This window comes from Bombina bombina, chromosome 4, assembly GCF_027579735.1.
Source record: "Bombina bombina isolate aBomBom1 chromosome 4, aBomBom1.pri, whole genome shotgun sequence".
NCBI classification, from domain to species: domain Eukaryota; kingdom Metazoa; phylum Chordata; class Amphibia; order Anura; family Bombinatoridae; genus Bombina; species Bombina bombina.
In genome coordinates, this window is record NC_069502.1 from 414785479 (window position 1) to 414797985 (window position 12507).

The 12507-nt window shown below is 35.7% G+C and overlaps 2 protein-coding genes across 4 annotated transcripts in view; one reads left to right on the forward strand and one right to left on the reverse strand.

Moving 5' to 3' along the window:
* Nucleotides 1–12507, reverse strand: part of PLAAT1 (phospholipase A and acyltransferase 1) — a 717153-nt gene that overhangs the window by 175382 nt on the left and 529264 nt on the right. The window lies entirely within an intron of this gene.
* The window catches only part of LOC128656360 (probable cation-transporting ATPase 13A5), a 252554-nt gene that overhangs the window by 47757 nt on the left and 192290 nt on the right, over nucleotides 1–12507 (forward strand). The window contains exons 2-7 of the mRNA XM_053710220.1: nucleotides 6228–6362; nucleotides 6760–6830; nucleotides 6960–7040; nucleotides 9117–9186; nucleotides 9399–9533; nucleotides 9616–9688. Of these exons, the coding sequence (XP_053566195.1) occupies nucleotides 6261–6362; nucleotides 6760–6830; nucleotides 6960–7040; nucleotides 9117–9186; nucleotides 9399–9533; nucleotides 9616–9688 (532 nt within the window). The 5' untranslated portion in view covers nucleotides 6228–6260. The remainder of the gene's footprint in view (nucleotides 1–6227; nucleotides 6363–6759; nucleotides 6831–6959; nucleotides 7041–9116; nucleotides 9187–9398; nucleotides 9534–9615; nucleotides 9689–12507) is intronic.

The window sequence follows — 12507 nt, forward strand, 5'->3', positions numbered from 1 at the left end:
TGTAAATGATTTCAGTGAGAAACCTAAAATTGTGAAAAATTTAACGTTTTTTTTAATTTGATCACATTTGGCGGTGAAATGGTGGCATGAAATATACTAAAATGGGCCTAGATCAATAATTGGGGTTGTCTACTACCCTACACTAAAGCTAAAATTACCCCAAAAAGCTCCCTACATGCTCCCTAATTAACCCCTTCACTGCTGGGCATAATACATGTGTGGTGCATAGTGGCATTTAGCGGCCTTCTAATTACCAAAAAGCAATGCCAAAACCATATATGTCTGCTATTTCTGAACAAAGGGGATCCCAGAGAAGAATTTACAACCATTTATGCCATAATTGCACAAGCTGTTTGTAAATAAGTTCAGTGAGAAACCGAAAGTTTGTGAAAAAATTTGTGAAAAAGTGAACAATTTTTTGTATTTGATCGCATTTGGTGGTGAAATGGTGGCATGAAATATACCAAAATTGGCATAGATCAATACTTTGGGATGTCTTCTAAAAAAAATATATATACATGTCAATTGATATTCCGGGATTCCTGAAAGATATCAGTGTTCCAATGTAACTAGCGCTAATTTTGAAAAAAAGTGGTTTGGAAATAGCAAAGTGCTGCTTGTATTTATGGCCCTATAACTTGCAAACAAAGCATAGAACATGTAAACATTGGGTATTTCTGAACTCAGGACAAAATTTAGAAACTATTTAGGATGGTTTTTTTTGGTGGTTGTAGATGTGTAACAGTTTTTGGGGGTCAAAGTTAAAAAAGTGTGTTTTTTTCCATTTTTTCCTCATATTTTATAATTTTTTTTATAGTAAATTATAAGATATGATGAAAATAATGGTATCTTTAGAAAGTCCATTTAATAGCGAGAAAAAAGGTATATAATATGTGTGGGTACAGTAAATGAGTAAGAGGAAAATTACAGCTAAACACAAACACCGCAAAAATGTAAAAATAGCCTTGGTCCCAAACGGACAGAAAATGGAAAAGTGCTGTGGTAATTATGGGGTTAAATGTTTGTGTATTCAGCCTTTTTTATATACATAAGTAAAAGTTAAGTTTTGATTTGTCAACCCCATCTCTCCATACCATGACACTGATTTCATATTACCCTGTAATAGTTTTTTGAGTGTGCAACAATAGTGCTTCTTACCTTTCTCTACCCATTATTATTTCTTAGATCATCTCATCATAGAGGAGAGCTTTAGAAGTATCCCAAAGGTGCATCAAACACATCAAACATTTTAAGAAGCCTTTATTACCCCCTCACTATAGAGTGAGGTCTGATCATTCAAATAAGGGGCTTATAATGTTAGTATAACTGTGAAGTATCATAATAATAATGTTCACATGGTACCTCATAGACCCATGTCCATTTTCGCTTGAATAACTCACTCTACTTGCGCACTAACCTGACATGAAAAAATGAGTATTTCACATTCCAATTCCACATAGCAGAATATGTTCTATTTATTTATATGTCTGATGATATTTTGGTACAATATATATCTATTTTAAATAAATCAGGAACAGTAAGGCTGTATACTTTGCTATTTTGTTGTATATTTTGTGTATTCAGTTTATACAGTCCGTTAGAATTGGTTCAATAATTAAATCCGTTGCAGACACAAATTAACTTGTTTCTTATAACAGAGAAAATGTCAATATTAGACTGTCCAATAAACCACTTGCTGTTGATCCGGAGAGAAAAAAAAAGAAAAAGGTGAAACAAATGTGTGTTAAGTCATAAGAATAGCCTATCCAGGAATATCAATCCCAATATATAGCCTTAGCTTTGTTTGGGCTCTTATGCAAACCATGCATTTGTCTGACACATTTACACTGTATACACCAAGGCATGTATTTATCAAGCCGTCAACCGCGAATACGCTGGAATTCCGCAGCGTATTTGTGGCGAGCCTGATTCGCCTTAGTTATCAAACCCTACAAACCGGCAAAAGTAGAATTTGGTGACGTAACATACGATCCGCCGGTCTCAGTCTGACACAGAACGGTGCTTACGTCACTACAGATGTTCCGAACGCAAGTTCGGCACAATCTGACTACTTTTGGAAGTTATCAAATAACTACCAGATACGCTCGGCACTATTCCGGCCCAGCGTACCTGGTTTTTAATCCGCCGCCCTGGAGGCGGCGGATGCCATAGTAATCAATGGGAAAGCAGCGAGAGCTCATGTTCGCTGCTGCCCGATAACCCATTGATTCCTATGGGAACGTGTACACCTAACATCCTAACATGTACCCCGAGTCTAAACACCCCTAATCTGCCCCCCCTACACCGCCGCCACCTACATTATATTTATTAACCCCTAATCTGCCCCCCCTACACCTCCGCCACTATATTATATTAATTAACCCCTAAAAGTCTAACCCTAACCCTAACATCCCCTAACTTAAATATAATTTAAATATATCTAAATAAATATTTCTGTCATTAACTAAATTATTCCTATTTAAAACTAAATACTTACCTATAAAATAAAGCCTATGATAGCTACAATATAACTAATAGTTACATTGTAGCTATCTTAGGGTTTATTTTTATTTTACAGGCAAGTTTGTATTTATTTTAACTAGGTACAATAGTTATTAAATAGTTATTAACTATTTAATAACTTCCTAGTTAAAATAAAGACAAATATACCTGTAAAATAAAACCTAACCTAAGTTCCAATTACACCTAACACTACACTATAATTAAATACATTTCCAAAACAAAATACAATTAAATACAATTAAAAAAAATTATCTAAAGTACAAAAAAACAAACACTAAATTACAGAAAATAATAAAATAATTACAAGATTTTTAAACTAGTTACACCTAATCTAATCCCCCTAACAAAATAAAAAAGCCCCCCAAAATAAAAAAGCCCTACCCTAGACTAAATTACAAATAGCCCTTAATTGGGCCTTTTGCGGGGCATTGCCCCAAAGTAATCAGCTCTTTTATCTGTAAAAAAAAAAAAATTACAACCCCCCCAACATTAAAACCCACCACCCACACAACCAACCCTGCTCTAAAAACCCACCCAACCCCCCTTTAAAAAAAAAACTAACACTAACCCCTTGAAGATCACCCTACCTTGAGAAGTCTACTCTTCACCCAACTGGGCCGAAGTCCTCCACGAAGCCGGCAGAAGTGGTCCTCCAGACGGGCAGAAGTGATCCTCTAGATGGGCAGAAGTCTTCACCCAGCGGCAACTTCTATCTTCATCCATCCGGCGTGGAGCGGCTCCATCTTCAAGACATCCGACGCGGAGCATCCTCTTCTTTCGACGTCTTCTTGATGAATGAATGTTCCTTTAAATAACGTCATCCAAGATGGCATCCCTTGAATTCCGATTGGCTGATAGAATAATATCAGTCAATCGGAATTAAGGTAGGAAAAATCCTATTGGCTTATGCAATCAGCCAATAGGATTGAAGTTCAATCCTATTGGCTGATCCAATCAGCCAATAGGATTAAGCTCATTCTATTGGCTGATTGGAACATCAGCCAATATGATTTTTCCTACCTTAATTCCGATTGGCTGATAGAATTCTATTCTACTGAACTGGCCAAAAATGGAGTGAGATGCACATCAAGAAAATGTCCCACTTTGGGATCTTTGCTTTCCCCCACATTGCTAAGGTCAGATAACACAAGGGCATCCACATGGCTAACCAGTATGGGCATGTATCATTGTGGCCATAGAAAATGCAAACCTTGTGAATACCTTGACAAAACCAAAATTTTTACCTCACATGTTACTGGTGAAGAGTTTAAAATTAAGTCTTGCTTGAATTGTATGTCAACAGAAGTAATTTACCTGCTGAGATGCAGAATCTGTGGGGTGCAATACATAGGTCTCACCTCAAGGTATATAAAGTCACATATAAGGGAGCACCTATCCACAATCACAAGAGGTAAATCAACCACACCATTAATTTACCATTTTGTAGACAAACATCAAGGAGAGATTACCTCTAGACAAATTACTGGAAAAGCGTGAGGCCTACTGGATGTTTAGACTGAGAACCAGACATCCAGAGGGCCTCAATTCTAGGTATGATCTCATCAACTATTGGGAGTAAGTTGATAATGATCTACATATATTTCTATAGACATTCTTCCCTGATCAGCCTTTATAGCTGCATAGTTTTAGGTGTAACATTAGTTATAAGGAATCTAAAAAATTTGGAGGCATATTTAAGAAATGTCTTGCGGACCTGATCCGACAGTGCGGATCAGGTCCGCAAGACATCGCTGAATGCGGAGAGCAATACGCTCTCTGCATTTAACATTGCACCAGCAGCTCACAAAAGCTGTTGGTGCAACGCCGCCCCCTGCAGACTCGTGGCCAATGGGCCGCCAGCAGGGAGCTGTCAATCAACCCGATCCCTTGTGGCTATTCCTGTCCGCCTGCTCAGAGCAGGCGGACAGGGTTATGGAGCAGCGATCTTTGTGACCACTGCTTCATAACTGCTGTTTCTGGTGAGTCTGAAGACTCCCCAGAAACACGGGCCATTAAAACCTTTCGGAGCTTGATAGATAGGCCCCTTGGGCTTAATAGTATAGTCCTAGAGTAAAATTATGCTGTGACACTAATTGTATTTGTTATTTACTTTTGAATGGAAGCCCATAGGGCCACATGTGCATATACAGTACTTTCCATTAATGGGCACTATAGAGAGAAACCCCTCCGTATTTGGATGTCAATAGAGATTAGTTGTAGTTTGTACACATGCATAAACAACCATTGTAATGTGATACTATACATTGTTTCCTTGTATCGTAACTATCTGCACTGATTTGTCAACCAGTTGCCTTAAGTTGATGTTTTAACTATTTATGTCAACCTGTACATTACCAAGAACAATATATATGTCTGTTTGCCTATAGTATAATTACATTGTATTGGAGGAGACATCAAAAGTATAGAGTCTATAAACAGGCATTCTCTTTCTATGGCCTTTGTAAATAGCAATGGGAGGAGTTGTATAATTATCCAATCATTTTACCTCTTCAATCCTTTTTAAGCATAGGGATATTCCATTCAATTAGGCTATGACTATGGCATTCCGCCGAAACGTGTAAGCCTGTTTGCTACGCTCCTCTCGCTAAATATGGTATCAGTGTCTGCTGTCCATAATATATTTTTTTTAACGTATTTGGAATAAAGTGTTCTTTTTTTATATACAAGAGCGATGGTAACGTTGTCTTTTTGCCTCAATATATATCTATACATATAATATACCAGAAGATTGCTTCAGGACTGTCTCCCCAAAAGAGTTTGAGATGTGCTTAGTGCTAATGGAGGTCACACTAAAAACTGACTTTTGCCTGAAGAAGCCATTTTGTTCTGATTTTTTTTTTATATTTCGTGTACATATTTCCTGTATTTTCTGTTTGTATCTTAAAGGGACATTATACACTCATTTTTTCTTTGCATAAATGTTTTGTAGATAATCTATTTATATAGCCCATAAAGTTTTTTTTTTTAAATTAATGTATAGTTTTGCTTATTTTTAAATAACATTGCTCTGATTTTCAGACTCCTAACCAAGCCCCAAAGTTTTATGTGAATACGCTCGACTACCTACTCCAGCTTGCTCCTGTTTGTGTAAAGGGTCTTTTCATATGCAAAAGAAGGGGGAGGGGGGGGGAGTGTCTTATTTGCCACTTGCAGTGGGCTTTCCAGCTACCTTTTCAACAGAGCCAAACTGACAGCTTCTAAGTAAGTTTTTAAACAGTTTTATACTGGATTTTTTATATCAGTATCTGTGCATATTATTCTTTATAGTAGTGTCTATTACATGCAGTTATATGAAAATGAGTGTATACTGTCCCTTTAATAAAGAGACCGAAAAATAAATATGGATGGTCACTAAAAATTTGCTAAAACAACAAATGGTGGCCTAATACTTTTGCACAGTACTGTATATATATAATTTGTGTTATTAATAATAATAATAATAATAATAATAATAATAATAATAATAATTTGTTTGGGTACCTCACAGAAAAAAAAGTTGAAATGACTCAGTACTGAAAAGGTGGATTATAATTATTATTTTTTTCTAAATTGACTAAATATGAGGTCTTCTTTACAAATTAGTAGGAGAGAGTTGTTGGCAGTATCAATGATTAAAGAGGTTAAACCTAATATGATAGACTGGCAGCGAACAATTCTGGTAATAGCTTGACATTATTTTCCAGAATGAACGTAAGAAATATTGTAAGAAGAATGTAATGTGGACTCATATCAATTTGTTACAAGCTTCACCAGATCAAGAAATATCCTTTGAGGAAAACTCTGATTTGAGCAGATTCATAAGGAGGCCAGAAAACAAGGTAAATTATACAACTTGAAAACACTATTTCCTATTACAGAATTCCATGAATTAAATGAACTAAATGTAGCCACCAATCAGAAAGCACTACCCAGGTGCTAAACCAAAAATGAGCAGGCTCCTAAGCTTACATTACATCTTTTCAAATAAAGATACCAAGAGAAGAAGAAAAAATTATAATAGGAGTAAATAAGAAAGTTGCTTAAAATTGCATGCTCTATCTGAATCATGAAAGAAAAAAATTGTGTTTTATATCTCTTTAATCCTCTAGGACCTAACATGAAATCTGCCTGACATTGCAGGATTTGAGGCTTTGTCCTTGAGCCCTATCTGGACCTGATTTTTTAATATTGCTTTATTCTGTATTTTGCTTAGTAACTATAATTGTTTCTTTATAGGTGCTATGCATAACAGTGCACAAAATTAGATATATTTGGAACCTTGCAGCTGGCATGTTTCAGAACGTTGGGTAGGTTTTAAAGGAGGTTATTTTATTTTTATTGCATAATAAATGTGTGTTTTGCGAATAACTTAACTTCATAATAATTAATTACTAATTGCTTAATAATAATTAATAACCATGCTTCCTTCATTTAAGGGTACTGGAAGATAAATACTCATGTTCAGATATACACAACATTTTTGGAGCAGGATTAAGTACAGAAGGGCAAAACATAAGGTATGTAAAGTTAGGTAAACTCATGATACTTTTTGAGAAAATTACTACAAATGCAAATTAGACAGGCTACTGTATTCTGATACACTTAGCATCGATGGATTAATAGATTAGTTGAAGACAATGATTTCTTGTAGCAAACTATACAAATCTTTAGATGATTGAAGTTCTTGGTCACAACTCACATAGAACATAGCACATAGAAAATCAACTGAGTCTAGCTTGTTGGTCTCAGAAGTGTAAGAATCCTTTTACGTCAATGAAAGCAGATCTACTTATTCAGTCACACCTGCTACTGCGCCACTCAGACAAGTTTTCATGTCTTGTAGTTTGACGGAAAATACTATAATGTAGCACAGAACTAATGTAAAGAGGCAAATTTATAAAGGTAGATGTCTTCTGCACTTTCTTTAACTTATTCCGAAATTTTCCACCGCATAAATCACATCAAGGCTTTACTTCTTAGCTTTTTTTGATGTGTCCAGGGTACAGTGGTCTTGCTCAAGTTTAAAACACAAATTAACATTTTCTAAAGCTAACAAGGTCTGCCTCCACATAAATGTCTGCCCCCACATTTCCTGAACTGTTTGAAATATAAGCTTATAGTGTACTCTCTGACATCCACTAATATTTATTACATAACATTGTTGCTGTTTTTTTTGTTAAAGGTCCATTTGATACAGCAGAATTGCATAATAAACTAATGCATAATATAAAGTCATTGCAATAATACTTTATACAAAATTACAAAGTTTCTGTTGATTTCCCTGTCCCTTGTGTCATGTGACAGCCATCAGCTAATCATAGACTCATATAAGTATATCGTGTGAACTCTTGGACATGCTCAGTAGAAACTTATGCTACAGAAAGTGTGCATATAAAAAAACTGAAAAATTTGATAATATAAATTAGAAAGTCTCTTAATATGTCATGCTCTATCCATATCATCCAACTTCATACACTTGTAAGCTGTATCAAATTACCATGTCCTCATTAAGGGCTAGATGATAAATCATGGATTAACATTGCTAGAGGCTAACGTTTTTTGCACAACTGGTAGAAATGGTATTACTATTTAAAATTAAAAATGTTGTGTTCATATGAAACCCGACACATGCAGAAAGTTAACCAGAGGATATTGCATTCGAGATATCACAGTAACACCATTGAAATAAAGCATCAATGTTAAATAAAACCTAACACCTACACTTGCGCATTAACCCCCATTGTAATAAGCCCCCTACTCTGATAACTCCTGAACCGCCACAAACCCCAACGCAATATACTCAATACACTATTAACCCTAAACCACCACATAGCCCATCACAAATTAACCCACTATTAACCCCTAAACTGCCTTCACTAGTAACCCCTAAACTGGCGCAACTTCATCACAAACTACCTCCTAACTGCCACAGCCTCAATCGCATAATACCCCCTAACCTCCTAACAGCTACCCCTCCAAGACTCCTAACCTAAGAACCACCAAGTTGCAAAAAATAGAAAACACTACCATTACAAAAAATAAAAAACACCAGCATTAACCAACAATATTTGCTATGTGGCGGTTTAAGGATAACTAGTGTAAGGGATTTTATAGCGGTGGGTTATGTAATGATTTAAGGGTTAATAGTGTATCAGGGTAATTTGCAGTGGGCTATGTGGCGTTTTAGGGGATAAAAGTGTAGTAGAGTAATTTGTGGTAGGCTATTTGGAAGTTTGGGGTGCTTAATGCAACTTTTTTTCTCAGATCAAACTCTTTCACGTAAAAAGCGTAAAATGTGATCGTGTTTGAGCGATCACAACTTATAATTAGATCGCACATTGACACTCAATGGCGCCCATAGAAAATATGGGGAGTGTAAATTACCGCAAGTTTGCACAAAATAATTTGCAGTAATTGAAACACTGTGCCACTTGTAATGTGGATTAGAATGCAAAAAAACACTGCAATCTTGCGATTGTGTTTGCATTTTTCTTGCTAACGTTAGTTCGCACCATGTATTCTGGGAAATTTAATATATAGATATTCTTTTCTCCAAATTTTATGTGTAAACAACAACCTTTTGTTATCTACAGAAGACAATTATGTGGACCAAATACGATTGAAATTGAAATTTTACCCATATGGAAACTTCTCTATAAAGAGGTAATAACTTGCAATATTTAAGTTAGCATAACTCAAATATATAGGTTTGAAAATCATGCTCTCTCATTTCCATTTTGTAAATCATGAAAATAAATAACATAGATACCCAGAGAATAGTAAGAGATTGTGTAAATTAAATGTATAAAGCAAAAGGAACATACTACATATTAGGTGAAACTTTATTTAAGAGTTGATATTCTTTTTTTATGCAGATTCTGAACCCATCATACATTTTTCAAGTCTTCACATTATGTACCTGGCTGGCATTTGGATACACTGAATACTCAATGGTCGTATTAATTTTGACTATCCTATCAGTTACTGCTATCACTTACAGTTTAAGAAAGGTATACTGTTCTTGATGTTATTTTTTTACTAAATGTATAATTTAGCTTTCAGACTAAAGTAAATGGATTCATTGTGTTTCAGCAATCGATTAAATTACACAGCATGGTTGAATCTCATAACAATGTCAAGGTTTCTGTACTTCAAAAAAATGGAGGTAAGCTACTACGTTATTTAGTTGCGCTTTTTTTTTTTACGGTGAGTTACTCTGCGAACTTTAAAGAGACAGTAAACGACTTGAGATTGCAATATAAAATGTTTAATAATGCATTTTACAACTTTGCAATATACTTTTCATTCTTTATTTTAAACTATTTTCCTGAAGTCTGGATAACTGCAAAGCAAAGTATGTTTTGCTAACATCATGACTTTGGCTAGCTATGTTTCATCCAGAAACAAATTGGATTATCTTCTCCAAATACGTCAAATGGTAGAGTTTGGCTGCTGAAATATCATTGCAGCCAAGGAAGTTTAAATACATTTAAAACTACTTTAACATTCAAGCTAGTATGTTAATTGTATGAACTACTGTAGAATAATCTTTTAATTACAATGGCCTAGATTACGAGTTTTGCGTTACCACTGAAAATTGGCCATTGTGTGTGGAATGTCCGGTAACGCATATTACGAGTCGCGGCGGTATGAGCTGTAACGCAAGCATTTTAGCCTTAACGCAAACCCTCCATTCCGCACTCAAAAAATGATGTTTTTCATAGCCTATACCGACATGATCCATTCCGCAATCTGAGACCAGTAGTTATGGATTTTGCGAAACAAAAATGTTTCACAAAACTCATAACTAAAATGTTCCAAAGTACACTAACACCCATAAACTACCTATTAACCCCTAAATCACCACCCTCCCGCATCGCAAACACTATATTAAACCTTTTAACCTCTAAACCGCCGCCCCCACCACATCGCCAACACTATATAAACCTATTAACTCCTAATCCGCTGCTACCCGACATCGCAGACACTAAAAAAAGCTATTAAACCCTAAACCACTGCCCCCCCACATCCCAACTAATAAATAAACCTATTAACCCCTAAACCTCCAGCCCCCCACATTGTAACTAATAAACTAAACCTTTTAACTCCTAAACTGCTGGACCCCCACATCACAAAACACTAAATTAAACTATTAACCCCTAAACCTAACACCCCCTTACTTTAAATTAAAAGTTACAATATAACTATCTTTAAATAAATAAAAGTTTTAAGTTAAATAAGTAAAGTTTTAAGTTAAATAAGTAAAAGCGCTCAACCTGGGAATGAACAATAGCATAATAGCTTGTTCTATGGCTAGTTACCACCCAAGAAGCAGCCTCTTTTTGCTCAACATGTGCCTTTCACAGAGAAGAACTTTCCTGAAGCATATCAGTCTGATCCTGACTTCACAGTACAGTCCAGCCCCGAAATACCAGGAAACAGCAAAATCCCAGACATACGTTTCGGCCTATTGTGGGCCTCATCAGTGAGGTGCAGCCATATCCCTCTAGGCACACTGAGCAACGGGTCCACGTCTGGATTCCCACATCACACTTAGGGAGACTTCCCTAAGTGTCAGAATTTGCATAAATAAAAAGAGAGAAGCGCTCAACCTGGGAATGAACAATAGCATAATAGCTTGTTCTATGGCTAGTTACCACCCAAGAAGCAGCCTCTTTTTGCTCAACATGTGCCTTTCACAGAGAATAACTTTCCTGAAGCATATCAGTCTGATCCTGACTTCACAGTACAGTCCAGCCCCGAAATACCAGGCAATCCCTCTCTGAACGAGAGAAACAGCAAAAGCCAAGACGTACGTTTCAGCCTATTGTGGACCTTGTCAGTGAGGTGCAGCCATATCCCACTAGGCACACTGAGCAACGGGTCCACGTCTGGATACCCGCATCACACTTAGGGAGACTTCCCTAAGTGTCATAATTTGCATAAATAAGAGAGAAGCGCTCAACCTGGGAATGAACAACAGCATAATAGCTTATTCTATGGCTAGTTACCACCCGGTAAGCAGCATCTTTTTGCTCAACATATGCCTTTCACAGAGAAGAACTTTTATGAAGCATATCAGTCTGATCCTGACTTCACAGTACAGTCCAGCCCCGAAACTGGTCAGTTCGCTTCTGATATTAATATTAGAATATTGAAGTTATTATTCCTCAGTGTGAATGTTTAAAGAGACTGTAAAGGCAAAATGAAACTTAAATCGATTAGCAAGAGCATATCATTTTAACAACTTTCCAATTTACTTCTCATATTAATTTTGCTTATTTCTCTTGGCATCATTGTTAAAGATAATGATCTCAGAAGCATGCACGTGTGTTTAGCCATCTGGCAGCAACAATGTTTCTGGGAAAGTTATAGATAGTTGCAAACACTACTGCCATAAAAGACAAGTGCACACTCCAAAGCTATCTACATTTACTCTTCAACAAAGGATACCATGACAAAAATGCAAATTTGCTAATAAAGAAAATTGAAAAGTTGTTTAAAATTGTATGCTTTTTCTGAAACATGATCATTTAATTTTGACTTTACTGTCCCTTTAAGAATCTGCATTCCAATATTTGGATGTTACATTAGATTTTAAAAGGTTAAAATTTGATATTTAAGTATTAATATTCAAGCAAATAAAGGTGAACTTTGTTCTATCAAATCGAGGTAGGTATCAACAGACATTCATGCATCCCTATTATTAGTCCAACAATAATAATACAATTAAAACATGGTTTTGATTATAAATCAGCTTTACTGTCTTTAGGACATACATGTTTGTTACTTAAAATAATTTGTCCCTAATAAAATAACTGATAGATACCTAAAAAAACAGAGATTTTTTTTGCTGATAATATAATTCAGATGTAAAATTATATTATAAAATTCAACAATAAGTTGTGTTCTTAGAAAATTGCTTTAACTCCTTAACTGAAGAATGAAGGTTCCTTTAAATGACGTCATCCAAGATGGCGTAAC